Genomic DNA, 22,961 nt, shown 5'->3' on the forward strand with positions numbered 1-22,961 from the left:
GGCTATCAGCTTAGGTAGAAAAAGAAAATTAGCACTTTCAAAGTCTAAATCCAACTCACGCTTGTGCCCACAACTTTTTTAACAGATAAAACTGAGTCACAAACAGAAATTTAATGTTATAAATTGCGTACAGACTCACTGCTTGTAGCTTGTTAACAATAAAAAATGTATCAATATTATACAAGCTTTTATTTAAACACCAATTAGATAAATCCAAAGAGCTGTCTATGCTACATATTATTATTTTTACTCTGGGAACGCATTATGGATGAACGTAGTGACTCCAGGTAGTATGAATGAACTCTGCTCTGGTGGCGGGCGGTGCGATGGTAAAGACGAGATGATAGGATCATCTCAAACTATTCCTCAGAGCACTCCGCTAGGCACATTGTACTAGGCTGCACTAAAAGTATCGGGAATGGAATATTTCCACTGTTCCTGTCATATTAAAATCTTTTAATTGAAAACTCCTTGGTTTTAAAAATCGAATACCATTTATTTATTTAAAAAAAGATTCTCGGTCTTGTCACGAGGTTTTGTCAAACTTGTTTAGTCGTTGAGAAAATGGAATTGACTCGAGAAAATTCAAGAGCGATGATTTATTATGACTTTCGAAGTGGTTTAACACAAAAACAGTGTGTTGACCGGATGATTTCTGCATTTGGTGATGAAGCCCCATCCAAAACCACAATTTATCGCTGGTTTGCTGAGTTTCAACGTGGACGTGTCAAGCTCAGTGATGATCCCCGTCAAGGTCGTCCAAAAACTGCAGTCACCCAAGAAAACGTTGATGCTGTGCGTAAGCTGATTGAGGAAGATCGACATGTGACATACCGCGAAATTCAGGCAACTTTAGACATTGGCATGAGTCAAATACAAATAATCTTGCATGAACAATTAGGTGTAAAAAAGTTGTTTTCCCGATGGATACCGCATTCGCTCTGTGAAGAGCAAAAAGCGGCTCGCGTTACTTGGTGCGTCAGAACTCTCCAAAGATTCCACGCAGGATCCTCAAATGCTGTATACAACATTGTATCAGGTGACGAATCCTGGATATACGCGTACGAACCCGAAACAAAAAACCAGTCACGAGTTTGGGTGTTCGAAAATGAGTTAAAGCCAACAAAAATTGTTCGTTCACGGAGTGTTGCAAAAAAAATGGTGGCCACGTTTGTCTCCAAAACTGGCCATGTTACGACTATTCCTCTTGAGGGACAAAGAACGGTTAATGCAGAATGGTATGCTAGCATTTATTTGCCACAGGTCGTTTCTGAACTCCGTAAAGAGAACTGCAACCGCCGCATCATCCTCCATCACGACAATGCGAGTTCTCACACCGCGCACAGAACAAAAGAGTTTTTAGAGCAAGAAAACATAGAATTATTAGACCATCCGCCGTACAGCCCCGACCTAAGCCCTAATGATTTCTATACTTTCCCTAAAATAAAGAATAAATTGCGTGGACAGAGATTTTCATCACCTGAAGAAGCTGTGGACGCCTACAAAACGGCCATTTTGGAGACCCCAACTTCCGAATGGAATGGTTGCTTCAATGATTGGTTCCATCGTATGGAAAATGTGTTAAATTTCGCGGAGAGTACTTCTAAAAGCAATAAATACATTTTTAAATAGTAATGTTGTGTCACTTCGTTAATTCCCGAAATTTTCAGTGCCGCCCTCGTAAGCGAAAACAATAACAACATTACGAAAAATCTACGACTCGATAACCCCGGTCCACTTCAGACCAGTCCTTATCAAAATGCGATACTAAATTTTAAATTTCAATGTCGCATATATCATTTCATCAAAATGAAGCGAGCTGCGACGGTTGGCTTCGTTGTAGTGCTAATCGTGAGCATTTCCATCCAAGATGTCGCAGCAGTCAGTGTATACAGAAGGTCCATAAAAGACACAAACGACTTAAACAGAGACCTACAAGCCACAGGAAGGAGGATATTAAAAAATGAAAAAGCTTCGCCGCCGCGTGGCGTCGACATCCACAAACGTGACGAAAGCAAATTAAAAACAATTCCGAGTACCGCATCAACACTTCGGATACCTGACCAACAGGATTTAGAACACCCGACAAAAGCACAACAGAGAAAGGAAACAGAAGTCGTGGACAGTGCAAATAATAATTTGTTTGATGGCGTCTCGCTGTTTGTTGGCGACGGCTGTCCTGCTGGCTACGACAGAGCCTTCGACGGTACCTGCCAGCCGATCATTGAATGACACGTCAATGATGTACGTACACATTCAGCAAACTGACAAAGAAAAACATTAAATACAAAAGTAAAACAGGGTATTTTAATTATGTAATGTGTTTCAAAACTTAGTTTAAGAATTAGGTCATTAATGAAGATTTATAGAAAGAGTATACAATATTTACAAGTTAAAATTATTCTTCTCTCTTATCTACATCTGTCATTTTTGCTTTGCTTTAAACACTAAAATTATTTAAATAATTATATTTAAGTAACTGTATCGGTAGTTTTATTTAAAAAAAACCTTCGTTGTACTATTAAACACTTTTTTCAATAAACCAAATCTAAAATAATTTTCAATATTATGGACTGTGGCAGTAGCTATCATAAAACAGTTGTCAAGATCATCATCATGGTCAGTTACTCTTGACAGAGCAATCGTGGTCAATCCTTGTTTATTATAGCTTGACAGCTATTCTCCATGATTCGCGAACTGAAGATTGGCGCACGCACACGTTAAATGAGGCCTTACTTAGATCAATATTCAAATTTCCAAATAGTTCCTCAAATTGTGTCTAGCAGTCTAAATATTTGGAAATTTCTTACCATTCGTACCGTTAAAAAGACTCCAGTATAATTTATGCTTAAAATGTGTATTCCAACGCAAAGCTTTTTTTTATTACCTATGCTGATAGCCTTGAGAGGTTATTTCAGCTTCACCCTAAAGTTTAGGTGAGCTTACGGGGCTCAAACCGGAGTGTTGCTAAGACTGGCGCTAGCAAGAGCAGTGCTTCGCTGAATCGGTAGGCAGCGGCTTGGCTCTGCCCCTGGCATTGCTGAAGTCCATGGGCGACGGTAACCACTCACCATCAGGTGGGCCGTATGCTCGTCTGCCTACAAGGGCAATAAAAAAAAAAAAAAAAAATCTACTACCGGATCTGAAACGCGACCCACTGAGAAGATCCGGCGAGAAACTCAGTGGGCTGTGTCTGTGGGTTAATTTAGGTTAATTCGCTCGATAATTCGACGAGGACGGTGACCGGTGGTTGTGGTACCTAAAAGCACCGTTAATAGATCGGGAGGATCCGTAATGACGTGCTTTGGGCGACGTCGACAACGCAAGGCATTTGAGCTGTGATTGTATGAATGTTTTTTTTCAATTTTTTGTAAATAAAAGTCATTCAATATTGAATCATATTTTACTAGCGATAGAACACAGTATAGCTTGTAGCCAAAGAGCTGCTGCTCTTGCCCCAGCGTCTTCTTGCTGCGTATAACCGCTAGCCACGTACGATGCTCTACCAGCTCTAAAACAAACAACTCGAATTACCCTCATCTGTCAATTTATCATTAGTTTTTACTGGTGGTAGGACTTCTTGTGAGTCCGCCCGGGTAGGTACCACCGCCTTGCCTATTTCTGCCGTGAAGCAGTAATGCGTTTCGGTTTGAAGGGCGAGGCAGCCGTTTTAAATATACCTTAGAACTAATGTCTCAAAGTGGGTGGCGCATTTACGTTGTAGCTATATGTACAGTACGTATGTCTATGGGCTCCAATAACCGCTTAACACCAAGTGGGCTGTGAGCTCGTCCACCCATCAAAGCAATAAAAATAAATAAAAAATAAAAAAAGTGTGTGTGTCCGCTCCGACGCACGACTGGAGTTTACTGGATATAAAAAATTAAACGAAACAATACGAGAAATAGTTCTATATTACGACAACACGATACACTACAGATTATTAACAAATTAACGAGACACAAAACAAACGACTAACAAATATATGAAAATACAATAATGAGAGAAACGCGCGATCAGTACGAGGCTTTGTGGCGGACTGCCGGCGCAGCAGCCCGGCGTCACCGGCGATAACGCGGCCGCGCGTTGGCTCCTGATTGGCGCGCGCACGCATCACGCAATCAGGAGCCAATCAGGCGCATAACGCATTTCGTGTGACATGCTAGTACGATTTTGATTGGCGCGCGCACGCATCACGCAATCAGGAGCCAATCAGGCGCATAACGCATTTCGTGTGACATGCTAGTACGATTTTGGTCCCCATAATTTTCATACCCCGGGCCTATATATGTAAATCGATTCTAAAGGAGTAAACTCCAAAAACTAATAAACAGTTCAAAGCGGTTAATAGTAAGAAGTGAAACAGAAGAAGGATAAGTATACCTTGCAACCATACTCGCTGTGGCCTTGGCGCCGTGATCGGCAGCTTCTGCAGCCTTCTTCAGCACCGCTAACAGTTCTTCTTCGATACACTTCTTCAACGTTTCAGCTACTGCATGCAAAGTGTCCAACTACAAGTGTAAATAACCTGATTTTTAGTCTAATCTAAACTAATAACTATAAAACTACAGTGGTTTTTACGGATGTTCCGTTATAACTACTGAACCATGCATCCGATTGACTTGAAGCTTGATATCCATGTAGAAAATACATGTACTTAATGGATAGGCTAATATTTATATGAGTGTTGGACTCCCTACACCAGTTGCGGGGGCGTTAATGATGAGAATCTTTGTGGGGGTGAAAAATAATAATGTTAATTTTAAACGCCCAGCGAAGCGGACGGGTACAGCTTAGTTTATTATACAATCAAAATTTACGTCCGCAATTTTATAAGCAAATTTCTGAATTGCCACAAATAGGAATATAGCTCTCAGAAGTATTGCATCTCATTCTTGTGTATACGTTTGTCTCTTTTTAACGTCGCTTTTTCGTTTCATCGAATTTAAAATCACAACGGTGCAAAAGAAGTTTTCACTTCAATAACCATTCATCATTAAACTATACAACCCCAGGCTGGGATTGCCTTCCTATGTTATGCCATGACATATAACATATTAATTAACCATGCGGTCCATGCCACCCATGACCGAACACTATGGAGGAAAGTCACATGTGGTCGCAATCCTCAGCAGTGAGAAGAAGAAGAAGTAATGAATACATTTGAGACAAGAACGAGTATACCCAAAGATACTCTACTAAGAAGTCACTGCCTCCACGAGATCTACATCTATAACTGCCCGTCTCTTCAAACCAGAATTATAGGACCTTGCAAACGTTCAACACTGCTCACCAAGATATGTCCACTTTTACTGGAAACATCATATAATAACAGTACAATTTATTCAGTAGTATTAAACCGCTGGTTTTTTTTTGCTTTTTTTATTGACTAGATGGGTGGACGAGCTCACAACCCACCTGGTGTTAAGTGGTTACTGGAGCCAATAGACATCCACAACGTAAATGCACACACACCTTGAGATATAAGTTCTAAGGTCTCAAGTATGGTTACAAAGGCTGCCGCACCCTTCAAACCGAAACGCATTATTGCTTCACGGCAGAAACAGGCAGGGTGGTGGTACCTACCCGCGCGGACTCACAAGAGGTCCTACCACCAGTAATTACGCAAATTATAATTTTGCGACGGTTCGGCAGTGTGAGCTAGTCAGAGTCACTTCAAGGACCAACCATTGTCCTATCGCCGGGCTCAGCACCGCCGTATTTTGAAATAGCTTGTATTGCGCTCTCCAACGCCGACAGCCATGTTGGGACAGAGTTGGACGTAGCTCTGTGGAACCAAGACAGCGCAAGTCTTATTATACCGTTAACACCCGACTGTGGCAAAGAACAGGATTAAAATTGTGACATTATTAGCTCTTATGGCATGTGACATTATTACTTTTTATGTCCAGGAAGAAACCTCGCAAAAATCCTGAATCGGGTTTTCGACATTCACAAAATAATTATTAATACAATTAGCGTTATATGGGACGAGGCTTATGGACGGTAACCACTTGAGAACAGGTAGACCGTGAGCTCCATCCGTCTGTCTAAACCTGAGACTGCAGATACGACTTCAGCGAATGATTTTGCCTATCACCGGATCCATCTATTTCTGCTGCGAGCATTTTCAGTTGATTAACATCCTTATACCAATGCAAATAAGACTTCAATCTCACGTTTCAGTAGCACCAGAATTTCACGTCGCAATCTATGTAAATATGAAACGATGTTCACTTAGTACCAGACGTACTCTAGCCTCGTGACTGCTTATCCACGCTTGGCCCTTGATGCGTGTGCGAATTTTCAAGTTAATCGCATTGCGGTTTGTGATAATTATGTTGAATTACTCTGCTATACAGGGCTGACGAATAAGAAATATTAAAAATAATGCTGGTGGTAGGACCTCTTGTGAGACCGCGCGGGTAGGTACCACTGCCCTGTCTATTTCTGCCGAGAAGCAGTAATGCGTTTCGGCTTGAAGGGTGGGACAGCCGTTATAACTATACTTGAGACCTTAGAACTTATATCTCAAGGTGGGTGGCGCATTTACGTTGTAGATGTCTATGGGCTCCAGTAAACACTTAACACCTGGTGGGCTGTGAACTCGTCCGCCCATCTAAGCGATAAAAAAGAAAAATAAATCATTTTACATTGAAAATGCCTGTGATGCAGCCGAAAGCCCCAAGCTGTAGATTCCACCCGAGGTCCCGCCCATGTCGGTCTCGGCGATTTCTGACAAGTCCCAGAGTACGTTGGACACATATTCTAACGAAGCTGTCTTCAGATATGCTAAGATGGCTGTTGAAAATAAGATTAACATTACTTTGATAATTAAACGAAAGTTACATTTTGGCATCTAACAGCTTACCAAGCTCATGGACATCACTGACAGATAACATGTTGTCGGGATATAACCTTGTTACGCGGCAGGACTGCTGATGGTACCAATCTGTGCAGGGTCACGATACTACTTATCATCAGTATTGATTTAATAAATTGAAAAAGAGAATCTGGTATCAAAATCAAAGGACCAGTAATTTACGGTCGATGGCGGCTTCTTTGTACTAATGGAATGCCTGATTGCCCCTCATAAGGAACGTTGGTTATTCACCATCGGGCATTCTTCCTTCAGACTGGATCTGATTTATACGCCCTAGAAATTTAGATCTTGGCTAGAGAGATTTATCTACAAAGCGTTGTTCTAATGAGGGCTGTCCCGTCCTTAGGATTAGAACGTATGTGTGGTGCCAGCAATCCGTGTGTATTCAACACGCCTCATCACTGCTATTCAAGTATGACTTGTTTATTTATTCGCACGGGTATATACCGCTATTTAAACTGTTTTTGCTAGGAAACTACCACGTGTTCCGATTTTAAGGGTGGGGCAGTCCTTGTAGTCTCGACCTCATACCTCTTTTTTTTACGGCTTAGATGGGCAGACGAGCTCATAACCCACCTGGTATTAAGTGGTTATTGGAGCCCATAGACATATACAACGTAAATGCGCCACTCACCTTGAAATATAAGTTCTAAAGTCTCAGTATAGTTACAACGGCTGCCCCACCCTTCAAACCGAAACGCATTACTGCTTCACGGCAGAAATAGGCAGGGTGGTGGTACCTACCCGTGCGAACCCACAGAAAGTCCTACCACCAGTAATTACGCAAATTATAATTTTGCGGGTTTCATTTTTATTACACGATGCTATTCCTTCACCGTGGAAGTCAATCGTGAACATTTGTTAAGTACGTATTTCATTAGAAGAATTGGTACCCGCCTGAGATTCGAACACCGGTGCATCGCTAGATACGAATGCACCGGACGTCTTATCATTTAGGCCACGACGACTTCGATCACCACTTTGAGTAACTATCATAGCCTTGTCGCTATGTTCTCATCTTCCTTACCGTGTCCAAACTTTTTAAGCGTATTCCCGCAGTCGCCATCTCCGCACCCTGAGTCTAGTTTATTCAGTAAAGCCTCGCTCTTAATCAGTACTTCTGCAGCGGAGGTCAAACTCTCGCGGAGAAGATCTTGCTGTTTCGCTGACAAAGACGGGCCCGAAGCCGCCTGTTTTAGACCACCTTATATGTATTTCTTAATAGGAGTGCACTATGTCCCTTGCATTAAATCAGCGGTCGGGGAACCTGGGTAAATTACCCCAATGGGGTAAAATCAAATTTTGGGGGGTAAAAATTAAACTTTTGTCAGTTAAAAGTATATATTGAAGTGAAACTTTTTTAGAATCTTTTCAAAATTATCATGGGGGCTATAATATGAAAGATGCTAAAAAGAAGCGATTTCGGTTTTTTTTGTTCTTCGCCATGGGGTAATATCAACTTACACAAAAATATTTTGGGGTAATAATGAAAAAAGTTCCCCGACCGCTGCATTAAATTAAGAAATAAAATTATGTATTATTTTCTTTCTTACGAGAAGTTTAAATGAAAGCGCTCTATCCTATCCGATTCGTAGATAAAGATGCTCTTGTAAGGTGTTATTATAGAAGAAGGAATATTTATAGTACACTAAATCATAAGCATAACATTATGAAATGTTATATAACATCAGTATTCTGAGAATAACAGTATCGCCGGTGTCATCGCTTAAAGAGAACCAGATAAACATTAGATGATAGGGGACTGTGAGGTGGATTTTTGGGAGTTAAACCAAATAAATAACCCTGCCGCTCCTCCTTCCAAGCATCCACGCAACCAAGATTTGATACCGTAATATAACTTGAACTGGAGGTGCTGAAATATAAACTAAAAGCCACCTCAAACGTACCTTCCTAACGTCACCTTTCAACAAGCTCTCATCGTCGACATGTCCTCCGTCACTCCTCACGGATATTTCACCACCAGTCCAAGCTGCAGCTGAAGTGGGTGCGTCCAATAACTCCAGGAAGAGATCGCCATGCTCCTTGTTTAGAAGCAGAAGACATATTTGAAATCCGTGCATCTCTAGTGAGGTCTTTAAGTGCCCCGCGTATACACGTTCTACCGTGATATCGTGGTTTTCTGTAATCAGAGCCAAAATTCAATTGTACAGCTGCGTTATCAGGTTTTGATTCCAATCGAGCCTGTTGCTCATGTAACGGAGGCTGATCACGGACGCCTATGGACATAGTTAATGTTAAGGCTACAACCACGTCCATATCTCATCATCATCATTTCATCATAAGAAGGACGATCATAAGAAGCAGTTATTTTCTCTGCAACGGCCGTCTGGTGTAGTGGTAAGTGACATGGTCACTACACAATGGGTTCACAGGTTCGAATTCCGCCAAGGGAAGATATTTGTATGATAAATATAACATGTATTTTCCAGGTTTATGGATGTATATTAAATACATGGATGTGTTTAATAAAAATCTTACATTTATTGCCGTTATCTGGTATCCTGTAACACAAGCTCTTTACGAACTTAGCACGGGACCAGTTAACGTGGCGTTATTGTTAGTAAATATTTATTTATTATTATTTCTAAGATTAATGATGATTGCGGTACCAAAATGGCAGTTAAGATTCTGCTTATGAAAGAGCACAATGACTCTAGGTATTATGCATAAACTTTACGATGGCGGCTGGCGGGTACAATGGAAATGGTGGGATCATCTCAAAACGTCTTCTAAATAACTTAAAAACTCACCTAAGTAATCCTTAGTTTCAGCGCTGATGATATTCATTTCCAAGAACGAAGTACCACCTAAGTTGTCCACTGTGACCGCTACCCGATCTCCCCGTGATAATTTTAAATGACCAACAATCTAAAAATAGATTAGGAAACAATAAATATTTAGTGTAGTCTAATTGAAATACTGTCTTTGTCTTTTTCATTAAAATTCAATACGAACGAGAGAGACAAAACACTGTTAAGCTAGATTTTGTCGATGATCATTAATAGCGAACTGATTTTTGTTTTAACAGAAATATTGTTTGAGATGATCCCCTCATCTCCTTTTTATCATCGCACCTCCAACCATCGGAGCAGAGTTCATCCAGATTATCTGGAACCGCTGCGTTCATCGACAGTGCGTTTCCAGAGGACTTTTTTGCCACGTACCATCCGGCTATGGAATGAGCTCCCCTCCACGGTGTTTCCCGAGCGCTATGACATGTCCTTCTTTAAATTTTAAAGAAGGACATGTCATAGCGCGGTAGGCAGAGGCTTGGCTCTGACCCTGGCATTGCTGAAATCCATGGGCGACGGTAACCACTCACCATCAGGTGGGCCGTATGCCCGTCTGCCTACAAGGGCATTAAAAAAAAATCCAATATTTACCAAGGATTCTAGTTGAATTTGAAGAATGAGAGCATGGCCAATGAGTGATTAGTAGAAGTTACTAAAAGACAGATGTAAAACCATTACTATAGCTAGAAGCATCTTGACGATTTCCTTGGCGGTACCCATTTTGACTTTCGCTATACCAGCTTCGCCGTGTACACCAGCGCCGAGTTCCATCTCGTCAGGTGATATCTCGAACAGCGGCGGCTGACCTACAAGACAGCCATCATATAGTTTAGTTGTGGTAGAGGTCTCTTAAGACCCTCCTCTCTCAAATCTTTACGGCAGGAAATAGGCTGATGGTAATACCCGTGCAGACCCACAAAACGCCCTACCTAATAATTACGCAATTTTTTACGCATTTGATTTTTAATGGAAGTTATACATACATACATGTACATGTAATTTACATTTTTTTATTGCTTATATGGGTGGACGAGCTCACAGCCCACCTGGTGTTAAGTGGTTACTGGAGCCCATAGACATCTATAACGTAAATACGCCACCCACCTTGAGATATAAGTTCTAAGGTCTCAGTATAGTTACAACGGCTACCCCACCCTTCAAACCGAAACGCATTACTGCTTCACGGCAGAAATAGGCAGGGTGGTGGTACCCACCCGCGCGGACTCACAAGAGGTCCTACCACCAGTAATTACGCAAATTATAATTTTGCGGGTTTCATTTTTATTACACGATGTTATTCCTTCACCGTGGAAGTCAATCGTGAACATTTGTTGAGTACGTATTTCATTTGAAAAATTGGTACCCGCCTGCGGGATTCGAACATCGGTGCATCGCTCAACACGAATGCACCGGACGTCTTATCCGTTAGGCCACGACGACTACAACAGTTGTTTACTATACAACAGCCAAACGGTGTAGCTTCTAAATGTAACAACCTTCTGGAGTAATTACGACTAACATTACTAAATGAATGACAAGCCATATATACCACATATACCATATAATAACCTAAGTACTTAATTAGTGATGGGAGCATTAAAGCCCGCTCTCGTTAGGGCCAATCGTCCCAGTCCTCTGTTTCAGTTTGAATAATTGGACCAGTCCTTACACAATCGAAACTTCGACCCCTCTGATATAGATAATTATTTAACGAGAAAAGACGTGGGCTCACCTACCATCTTTATGGCAATAAATAATAGGACTTGCCTGGCAGAGAGCAAGCGCTGAGGCACACGCCTAGGGTGGCCATGTTTTTGTTAGCTTCAACTGCAGTCTTTCGTATCGTCTCAAGGTCGTAACCTTTTAAGGCCATTGCTCCACATAGCTGAAACACAAACAAAATTTGATACAACCAATAAACCTTTGGGTGTGATTTACGCTCGGTAGTAGTGAAACCTTCATAAGTGTTTTATCTGATTCTCTCGCAGGTCAAATTCTTTAGAAGTCCTTTTTTAATGTCGCTCTTTTGGTTTCATTGAATTTCAAATGTTCGATGCTGAAGAAGTTGCACTTCAGAAACAAAGCCCCCTGAGTTGGTTTCGTCAAATCGTTGCTTGTTGAAGTTTACTTTGATTTCCATCAAGACTAAGTGAGGTAGAATTTATCCTACGAGGGCTGCACTAAAATTATCGGGAATGGAATATTTCCACTGTTCCTGTCATATTAAAATCTTTTTAATTGAAAACTCTTTGGTTTTAAAAATCGAATACCATTTATTTATTTAAAAAAAGATTCTCGGTCTTGTCACGAGGTTTTGTCAAACTTGTTTAGTCATTGAGAAAATGGAATTGACTCGAGAAAATTCAAGAGCGATGATTTATTATGACTTTCGAAGTGGTTTAACACAAAAACAGTGTGTTGACCGGATGATTTCTGCATTTGGTGATGAAGCCCCATCCAAAACCACAATTTATCGCTGGTTTGCTGAGTTTCAACGTGGACGTGTCAAGCTCAGTAATGATCCCCGTCAAGGTCGTCCAAAAACTGCAGTCACCCAAGAAAACGTTGATGCTGTGCGTAAGCTGATTGACGAAGATCGACATGTGACATACCGCGAAATTCAGGCAACTTTAGACATTGGCATAAGTCAAATACAAATAATCTTGCATGAACAATTAGGTGTAAAAAAGTTGTTTTCCCGATGGATACCGCTTTCGCTCTGTGAAGAGCAAAAAGCGGCTCGCGTTACTTGGTGCGTCAGAACTCTCGAAAGATTCCACGCAGGATCCTCAAATGCTGTATACAACATTGTATCAGGTGACGAATCCTGGATATACGCGTACGAACCCGAAACAAAAAACCAGTCACGAGTTTGGGTGTTCGAAAATGAGTTAAAGCCAACAAAAATTGTTCGTTCACGGAGTGTTGCAAAAAAAAGGTGGCCACGTTTGTCTCCAAAACCGGCCATGTTACGACTATTCCTCTTGAGGGACAAAGAACGTTTAATGCAGAATGGTATGCTAGCATTTGTTTGCCACAGGTCGCTTCTGAACTCCGTAAAGAGAACTGCAACCGCCGCATCATCCTCCATCACGACAATGCGAGTTCTCACACCGCGCACAGAACAAAAGAGTTTTTAGAGCAAGAAAACATAGAATTATTAGACCATCCGCCGTACAGCCCCGACCTAAGCCCTAATGATTTCTATACTTTCCCTAAAATAAAGAATAAATTACGTGGACAGAGATTTTCATCACCTGAAGAAGCTGTGGACGCCTACAAAACGGCCATTTTGGAGACCCCAACTTCCGAACGGAATGGTTGCTTCAATGATTGGTTCCATCGTATGGAAAAATGTGTCAAATTTCGCGGAGAATACTTCGAAAAGCAATAAATACATTTTTAAATAGTAACGTTGTGTCACTTCGTTTATTCCCGAAATTTTCAGTGCCGCCTATGTATAGAGATTTTTAATCGGAAATAAATTATTTAAAAATCGTATGATGCCTTTTTGCTTATTTCTTGGGTTTTCTTTGGTTTTTGGCGGATCGCGAGCATAATTAAAACTAGTTTTACCGTTCTGTCTCAAGTTTATAATATTAATTTTGTTGTGCCCGACATTACGAACACTATAGCACTCAAAGACCCCGAATACCGAAAATAATCATCGCGAATTTAAACCTTACATACAAGTTGTTTACATTTTGAACTATAATAAGGTTAAGGGGAACACTAATAGCTTGCGATTTGAAATTTGGAAAAACCAATGATAATTGAGGAAGCTTGACTTCGTGACCTGACTGATAAGACAAGCGACGGCAGTTTCGTTGTACTGATCATCCTCAAATAACGTCACCTATAATACGTGACTAAATTATGCATCCTTCGATGAGCCTCCGTCTGCAGTGCCAAATGCCAAATGTCTTTAGGCTCCATCGTGGAAATAACACCAAATGGGCCGTGAACAGATCAGCCCAAGTACTCCAATCAAGAAACCGTAATTTGGAAGGCATCATCATCCCAGCCTCTAGCTGTCCACCTCTGAACATAGGCTTCTAGAATCAAACTCCAGTGCGCCTGGTCCGTTGCCACCTGCATCCAACATGATCCAGCGTGTTTCACTAGGTTGTCGGTTCATCAGTTAGGTGGCCGTCCCACCCTGCGTTTACCAACACGTGTTCTCCACTCAAGAATCTTTCTGCCCATCTTCGCGCTATATTGCCAATTTTATTTGGAATCCACCATTATGAAAATTCTATGTATTTGCAATAATTAATAATTTCAATTTCAATATTAACCTTATAAAATAGTACTTCTCCGACCATACTGCGCCCGCCTGTTTTGTTCTTGCTTGAAGCCACATCCTCTCCCACGATAAGACCTTCCACCTGAAATTTAATTTTTAATGTCACTGTTCCAAATTATTATACATTAAATTACACGACTGTAACCCAAGTCTGAAGGTAGTCGCATAGCCATGACCCGAAACTGGGTCGGTTCTAACCAATAGACACAGCCTACTGAGTTTCTCGCCGGAACTTCTCAGACTGTTGCGATTCCGATCCGGTTTTATATGATTAAGTATAAAAATATTAGATATCAGACTTATTTATTATATATTCAGATATTAGGATGATATTAAATATTATTATCAATTTTGATGACCGGTGTGAGAAAACACAAGGGCATTGAAATAAAAAGCAAACCTAGTCTACGCCATATCTGTCAGGAATGCTAGCAACTACACCACTGAGTCATTCATTACCTTAATTCCTGCTATTTTAGCTTTCTCGATGGCCTTGCCGAAGTTTAGCCGATCGCCTGTGTAATTACCAATGATAACAAGAACTCCCCCTGAAATTACGGAAAGAAAATCCATTATAACAAGAAAAGCTCCAGCCAATCACTGATAAACGAAAATGGTACTGATGACACAAGGTTCACTCAAATCACAGTTCATTATATTTTTGAAAATTAGAAGAAAAAAGTTATTTTGTTATTTTTATTGCTTAGATGGGTGAACGAGCTCACAGACCACCTAGTGTTAAGTGGTTACTGGAGCCCATAAACATCTTCAATGTAAATGCGCCATCTTGAAATATAAATTCTAAGGTCTCAGTATAGTTACATCGGCTGCCCCACCCTTCAAACCGAAACGCATTACTGCTTCTCGGCAGAAATAGGAGGGGTACTTACCCGTGCGGACTCACAAAAGGTCCTACCAGCAGTAATTACGCAAATTATAGTTTTGCGGGTTTGATTTTTATTACGCGATGTTATTCCTTCACCGTGGAAGTCAATCGTGAACATTTGTCAAGTTTGTATTTCATTAGAAAAATTGTTACCCGCCTGCGGGATTCGAACACTGTTGCATGGCTAGATACGAATGCACCGGACGTCTTATCCTTTAGGCCACGACGACATCACAAAAAATGTAATTCACCTGAATTATATTTGTGTAGTTGCGCTATCCCGTACAATACATGTCCAGTAGGTGGTGAAGCGAAAACCCCACCAGCCACTGCGCCATCGAGCATTCCCGAACCTATGAATCCTGGGAAATATATGAATTCAATCACATGACCGTTTTCGCCATTATTGTTTACAATGAATAATTACAATTAAAAAACAAATTCAGTTGCGATTTGAATATTTTTTAAGAAAATATGAACCATTTTATGAAACTAATTGTAATATTTGTAAGTATACAATGTAGTTATTAATTAATAATTAACATAAGGCATAGACATTAGTCGATGTCCAGCAGTGGGCAGATAAAGGCTGATGATGATGATGATAGACATTAGTGGCATAAAGAAAGCGGAGCCGTTGCCTCAAAATATATTAATTGTGATATGTGACTCCTTTTATCTTTCTATCAATCTCACAATGTTCATTTAAAAAAGGAATTTCTATTTTGTGTTAGTTCCAGGCACCATTATTATTGCCAAAATTGTATACTTTTCATAATATAAAGTGTGTTTAAAAAGCTCGACAATGTTCCATGTGTAGCCATAACACGACACTGGCAGAAATTGCTGAAAGTATCGGCAGATTGCCATTAATCAAGGAAAAAAAAACTATTTTTTCCATGCTTTTTTTAAGGGATTTTATGACCTGGTAACTGAGACCTTTAAGTCATGTCTTATTTTAATTTATATTCATATTTTTATGAAAAATGATATTATGGAGTGAAATGAAATGAAGATAATTAATTTGAAACATTAATCAACTGGGATGAAATGAAATGAAATGAAATGGGATGAAATTAATCTCAGTAAAATGGTGGTCATTTACTAAGATTTTTTCAATGGACTTTTTGGAGGATCCCGAGAAGCTACGTCCAGCGGCTTTGTTTCATTTTCCCACATTTGTGCACTTTCACAGATATTAAACAGTTAATAAACCACCATTATTACACATTTAAACCCGAAGAAACACTAAATAGACAAAATAAAACAAATCACACAACTTCACTCCTCGCGTTCCCGCCAAAAAGTCTCTTCTTTTTTCTATGCAGTTAATAAGCTAACCTACAAATGTTTTCAGTAAATTTTTTCTAAAAAGACAGAGTCCTATCTAGTCTTAAAAGCGTTAAAGTCATGACTACCTTCATGTTTGGAATTGATATTATAAAAATATTAGGTGAAACGTTGTTTTGCCATATAATTTATTTCTAGGAAAGACAATTTAAATACCAACTGCAGCGCCATCTACCGGGCTGATTTGTGAATCTAATCCATCCAGGGCGCCACCCAAACGCATACAAAAAAATCGTTCAAATCGGTCCAGCCGTTTAGGAGGTGTTCAGTGACAAACACACGCACAGAAGAAATATATATATATATATAAATATTGTTATTAATAACATCAAACAAAACTAACATTTGAATCGTACACAGCGTATATAAAAATCTAGGTTAAAGTGTCTGTTGGAATAAAGCCATTGAAGATGTATTGAAATTTAACCATTTATTCCTTAAAATTATTGTTAATTATAGATTATATTTCATTAAAAACAGTTTTAGTAGAAATAGTTTTTCAATCAAAGAAAATGAAAAAACAAATGTCAATGCCCATTGTATAAACAGAATACGGACTTAAGACCAGAACAAACCTGATGCAAAGGGTTCGTGTCCCGATCCTCCACCACCAAGGATGGCCACTCTCTTACTGTCATCCTGAAAGCCAAGCATTTTTTTGCAAAATTCAGGGTTGTCAACTTACCGACACCCATACTCCACATACACGGTAATTTGGATGCTTTTGGCAACATTTAAAAAGTCGACAGATTTACAATTGTCCGGAACACGTGATTAGATTCATATCAAAATTCTTAACTCCAAGTTTGCTCTTTCTAAATTGCATGCACAAAATGCTTAATGATGCCAATCTATAGCCTATCTTTTACTTATTTATGGAGGCAGGCATCACAGAAATCTGATAGCATCCTTGAATAATTTGTTTGTGTCTGCTAAAACAACTTTTTTTACTGATTTATTTAACCTTATGCTCAAGGGAATAGTGGCTGACTAAATACCTAAGAGATTCCCTACTAGTTAACCAAGGGGGGTTAGAGAGACCTGTGTTGGATGAGCATTCCTTTTTGAGACAAAAAAAAAATAAAAAAAAAAATTATGTAAAATAAATAAATAATAATATCATATACATATTATTATTATACAATCACACACAGCTTACATTTATAATGGTACTTTATTTTACTGGTAGGACCTCTTGTGAGTCCGCACGGGTAGGTACCACCACCCTGCCTATTTCTGCCGTTAATTATACTGAGACCTTAGAACTCGTATCTCAAGGTGGGTGGCGCATTAACGTTATGAATGTCTATGGGCTCCGGTAACCCCTTAACACCAGGTGGGCTGTGAGCTCGTCCACCCATAAATGCAATAAATAAATTAAAAAAGGGCGACACACATGGACCGGACCATTTGCTCGACCGGAATCATTAAGTGGTGATCTCGACCTGTCTAGTTAGCGTTGTTTGAACAGTCCAAATACAGCGACTTTAAACTTAAAATTGCCGAAATCGGCGACAAAGGTTTTTAATTTTTTTTATTGCTTAGATGTGTGGACAAGCTCATAGTCCACCTGGTGTTAAGTGGTCAATCCTAAGTGTGGGAAACCGCCGATTAAAATTCACGAAATCTTCTAAATTTTTTTATTTCTTTGATGGGTGGACTAGCTCACAGTCCACCTGGTGTTAAGTGGTTACTGGAGCCCATAGACATCTACGACGTAAATGCGCCACCCACCTTGAGATATAAGTTCTAAGGTCTCAGTATAGTTACAACGGCTGCCCCACCCTTCAGACCGAAATGCATTACTGCTTCACGGCAGAAATAAGCAGGTTGGTGGTACCTACCCGCGCAGACTCACAAGAGGTCCTACCATCAGTAAGGTATCCAGAAATTAATTTGTAATTAATTTCACCTGTCTCCTGATGGTGATGACCCGGTGTTTCGGATGCAGTTGCAACTGTGGGTACACAGCCACCACGCCGCGCAAGTTGTCATCGACGCACGTTTCTGGAGTATTTATTATCTTCTTTGTGATTGGTTTGATTGATGTCATTATCACTGAACGTTGGTGGGTCTTCTGTGTTTAAATTTAGACAATTTATAGATAACAAAATACACAAAAACCTTCCTTCGATACGCCTAACGACGCCTAACTTAAACCTGAAAGAATGTTCGATTTCAAATTTAGGTACTGTGTGCTCAGTGCGAATTTTTTAACGTTCTCGATAGCGTAAAAGTTAACTCAATTTTGTATGCAGTTGGAACAGCGCCCCCAGTGGCAAACGTAGGCGAACGATCCCATTCCATACAAATATGAGCTAACTTTTACGTTATCGAGAACTTTAAAAAACTCGCACTAAGCACACTGTTTTGGTATTTTCATATTTCGTTAGCCCGAAACATATCTCGAATCATTATTACAGGGTCAGTGAACTTGGGTTCAATGAACCATTCAATCAGATTGTGGCAGATCGCTTTCTGCGAATCGTAGTCGTAATTAAAACTACGCTAACCAGTCCGTCGTCTTCGTCGCCATATAAACTGTACAGTATTCGAAACATTGGAAATAATATCGAGGGGTGAAAGGCTATTTGGTTTAAGCGACATTTCGCTTAATACCATTATCTTTGTAATTAAGGGCCATCCATAAAGTACGTCACACGAATTTTAGGACTTTTGAACCCCTCCCCCCCTCCTTGTCACAGGTTGTCACATTTTTATAACCCCCCCCCCCTCCTGATGTGACGTCACACCTTTTTTAAATTTATGTATGTATTTAAAAATAATCGAGAGAAAACAGCTATTTTCATTTTTTACTTATTTTTATTAAATAATAATCTAATAAAATCAACATAAAGTCCAACATTTCATAAAACCGAAAAAACAAACGACTAGTTAGAAAATAATAAACGATTAATTATATTAATTAAAGATAAAAACTTAATTATCGAGTGTCCATGGACTTTGAATCCACTCTTTTATATCAGCTATTACTGGTAAATCAGGCACTTCATTTTCGTTCTGAATTTGAACGTCAGGAACATCCTTAGTGTCGACATCATTCTCTTCCATCCATAAAGCATCGTCATCATTCATTATAAATTTTTAAATTTTTTAATTCACATACAAACTTTGCGTTTTAGTATTTTAAATTTTAACATGTGACGTCACAAAAGTATTGACCCCCCCATGCCCCTTGTCACACGATGTCACACTTCGGTGATACCCTCCCTCCCCATTAACGTGTGACGTACTTTATGGATGGCCCCTTAATGATGCGTTTTATTTGGTACTAGCTGACCCGGCAGACTTCGTAGTGCCTCAATCGATAAACAAAAGACCAAAACTTTTGTATAAAATAAACTTAAAACAAATAAAAGGAATCCATCCGACGTCCGGGGGACAAATCAAAGGAAAAACAAAATTGTTATTTTTATTTAATTCCGAGCTATTTATCTTTACCTTTTAAACCTTCTCTGGACTTCCACAAATAATTCAAGACCAAAATTAGCCAAATCGGTCCAGCCGTTCTCGAGTTTTAGCGAGACTAACGAACAGCAATTAATTTATATATATATATATTAGCATAAATAATTCGATGTTTTTAATTGAACTTCAATTAAGTTTGCTCCATTCAAATACCTGAAGAAGTTTTTATGATAAAATATTTTTTCCAAAATTTATACTTTCTTTTTTGTTATACTAATATGGCTTTCTAATAAAATTGCAAAAATTTCGCTTAAACCATAATAGCCTTTGCCCTTCATATAATAAGGAAAAACGCGAGATTAAATCGTAACCGGTCATCGTTCTCGTCGAACCCGTCGCTTGGGACAAAGGGCTCGACGAGTAAATTAACCCACAGACACAGCCCACTGAGTTTCTCGCCGGATCTTCTCAGTGGGTCGCGTATCCGATCCGGTGGTAGATTCTGTGAAGCACGGCTCTTCCTAGGGTTCGTGTTGGAAACGACATTAGGTTTGAGCCCCGTGAGCTCACCTACTAATTCGGCGAATCTAGAATAACCCCTCGAGGTTCCTAGTAACCTATTCTAGAATAGGTAAGAAGAATAATAATCGTAAAACTAATTTTAAATACACTTTATGACTCCCTCACGGATATCACTAGTCACTAATGAACACTAATGAGGAAAAGGCATTTCGTTTCTAAGCTTCCGACAATGTTAAAAAAACATATTTAAACTTCATATCACCTTCACTCATTCTGCACATTTTTTCACAATGCTTCCCGTAACTAAAACTCTAATGAAATAACCTTGGATGTACTAAACATAATAATATGTATGTGATGTATTAACAATATATCGCGATATTTCTATGAACGAAGTAAACACAAAACTCACCTTGATATTAATACGAAACACTGAAATGATTACTTCACTTCACTAAAACACAATGTACAATAACACTGGCCAATAACTAACTTTATCAATTACATAACGTTTTATCTAAAGTTTATGACCTGAAATGATAAATATCTGTTATACTTGTGTTAAATGTAGACTGATGTATGCTTGTATTAACAGGGAATTTAATATCTTGTTAGTATTTGTGTATTCCTAGTTCAATTGCTTCTCTCGACAACACTGAACTATCTGTCTGGCTTTGTACAACACTGAATGTCAGATGTTGTAAACATTTGTATTTTTGTTAAAGATTGTAAATTTAATTTCGTCCCGCGAACTTAATATTAATAAATAACCGGGAACAAATCACGGACGATCATCCTGCCCCAAATTAGTATTCCCCGTGTTATGGGTACCAGAGATTGACACACATACTCACATATATTTAAATACTATGTTAATTATGTTAAATATATATACATAACTAGCTGTACCCGTCCGCTTCGCTGGGCATTTAAAATTAACATTATTATTTCTCACCCCCACAGAGATTCTCATCATTAACGCCCCCGCAACTGGCGTAGAGAGTCCAACACTCATATAAAATAAACAGGAATGTTTTGTCTCCTCCATTACCGTATTTCTATACTGCTGCGTATTTCTGCGTATTTCTTCTGTTGAGTGGCAGTCATGCGAAACGGTTTAAGGGTGACTCAGCCGTAATAGTTGGGCTCTAAGTGTCATGTGTATGAACCCATGTTACCAATTAATACCGTATGGGACGTTAACTAGTTAGCCCGTCTGCGCGGTAAAAATAATAAATATAAAGCAAACGATTTATCTGACTGACACTGAGATGCTCATACTTTATGCAAGATAAAACCTAGTACTGCCGAAGACGAAAAGAAAATATGATTTTACAATATCTGTAGATTTGTAAATTAGTAAAGTAACGTAATTAGTAAAGTAAAGATAAGAGATTCGGATGTATCTGTGTACATATGGACACATATGATTGTTCAATGTGTTATATTTCTATACACCGGCAATGCAAAAAGCGTTAATAAGGAAAATGAAATGTATTGGGTAATATAGCTTTGGTAATTGCCACTACTTGGTGCTTTTAGGTACCTCAAGCACCGGTCACCGTCCTCATCGAACCCGTCGCTTGCGGCGAGTAAATTAACCCACAAACACAGCCCACTGAGTTTCTCGCAGGATCTTCTCAGTGGGTCGCGTTTCCGATCCGGTGGTACATTCTGCGAAGGACTGCTCTTGCTAGGGCCAGTGTTAACAACACTCCCGGTTTAAGCCCCGTGAGCTCACCTACGCGCTAGGGTAACGTCAATATAGCCTCTCAAGGTTATCAGCATAGTATCTAAGTACCCTGTTCTCGTTGTCGAAATCGATTGAATACGAAGCGGTCATAGGGCCCAGCTGGACCGGGCTACCTCTTAACTAGGGTTTTCGCATCAAGCTACTAATATATCCACACTACACAAGTAGGTACTTTAAAAAGTTTTACTGGTGGTAGGACCTCTTGTGAGTCCGCACGGGTTGGGACCACCGCCCTGCCTATTTCTGCCATGAAGCAGCAATCCGTTTCGGTTTGAAGGGCAGGGCAGTCGTTGTAAATATACTTGAGACCTTAGAACTTATATCTCAAGATGGGTGGCGCATTTACGTTATAGATGTCTATGGGCTCCGGTAACTACTTAACACAAGGTGGGCTGTGAGCTCGTCCAAACATCTAGGCAATAAAAATAAATTTAAAAAAAAACATGAAATCGAATGTTATAGTTTGTAAGAATACAAGTAAAAGTTGACGTAATCTGCCCGTAATATTTGTCAATTGAAAAATGAACAAAATGAACAGTCCACGGCTAAAATTAGCTTCTCTGTTCGACTAGGACGTTTGATGATTTGTTCAGCAGTCGAAAATGAGCCTTCACGACAAAAACTTAGAGTTTGTTTAGTAATCATCAAACTGTGTTACATGTTTTCTTCTACGATCTGCCTATGAAGTACGTTGCGAAGTAAACAAAGCTAAGATGACCAAATTTCCTTACTTACTTACTTATTTTGATCTGATTTACTGTGACCATATTTCGGCACGCATTCGGTAGCGTAGGTTTCATCTAGCTGGAGGTGTGGTGGAGGTAGGGTGGAGCTAAATGGGGTTTAGTCGGTAGTCGGTTCTGCGGGGTGGGTGCCTCACGCGCCTTTCTCAAGGCGTAGTCTCCTGGCAGGAATTGGAGGAGGATTTTTTATTTATTGCTTAGATGGCACGAGATGGACGAGCTCACAGCCCACCTGGTGTTAAGTGGTTATTGGAGCCCATAGACTTCAACAGCGAA

The 22,961-nt window shown here is 39.7% G+C and overlaps 2 protein-coding genes and 1 pseudogene across 7 annotated transcripts; 2 read left to right on the forward strand and 1 right to left on the reverse strand.

Moving 5' to 3' along the window:
* Positions 1-224: 224 nt before the first annotated feature.
* LOC101744235 (mariner Mos1 transposase) lies at positions 225-2,484 on the forward strand. Its single transcript, XM_004929359.5, has one exon. It carries the CDS (start codon positions 565-567, stop codon positions 1,630-1,632), a length of 1,068 nt encoding a protein of 355 aa, XP_004929416.2. The 5' UTR covers positions 225-564; the 3' UTR covers positions 1,633-2,484.
* Positions 2,485-3,389: 905 nt separating this feature from the next.
* LOC101738177 (triokinase/FMN cyclase) lies at positions 3,390-21,026 on the reverse strand. 6 transcript variants are annotated; one of them, XM_038014572.2, is made up of 15 exons: positions 20,602-21,026; positions 18,151-18,315; positions 16,814-16,877; positions 15,140-15,250; positions 14,462-14,550; positions 13,995-14,084; positions 11,464-11,581; positions 10,375-10,502; positions 9,655-9,772; positions 8,791-9,023; positions 7,911-8,073; positions 6,654-6,801; positions 5,689-5,788; positions 4,384-4,511; positions 3,390-3,511 (listed from the first exon to the last, which is right to left on the reverse strand). In XM_038014572.2, the coding sequence occupies exons 2-15, from the start codon at positions 18,289-18,291 to the stop codon at positions 3,397-3,399; spliced, it is 1,746 nt and encodes a 581-aa protein (XP_037870500.1). In that variant the 5' UTR covers positions 18,292-18,315; positions 20,602-21,026; the 3' UTR covers positions 3,390-3,396. The 6 variants fall into 6 exon arrangements, with proteins under 6 accessions (XP_037870500.1, XP_062527331.1, XP_062527332.1 ...); XM_062671347.1 differs by having other exon boundaries at positions 18,151-18,398; positions 20,602-20,858; XM_062671348.1 differs by lacking the exon at positions 20,602-21,026 and adding an exon at positions 20,452-20,504 and having other exon boundaries at positions 18,151-18,398.
* LOC134199806 (histone-lysine N-methyltransferase SETMAR-like) lies at positions 11,942-13,105 on the forward strand (annotated as a pseudogene).
* Positions 21,027-22,961: the final 1,935 nt, after the last annotated feature.

Source organism: Bombyx mori, chromosome 12 (genome assembly GCF_030269925.1).
Source record: "Bombyx mori chromosome 12, ASM3026992v2".
In the NCBI taxonomy this organism is placed as follows: Eukaryota; Metazoa; Arthropoda; class Insecta; order Lepidoptera; family Bombycidae; genus Bombyx; species Bombyx mori.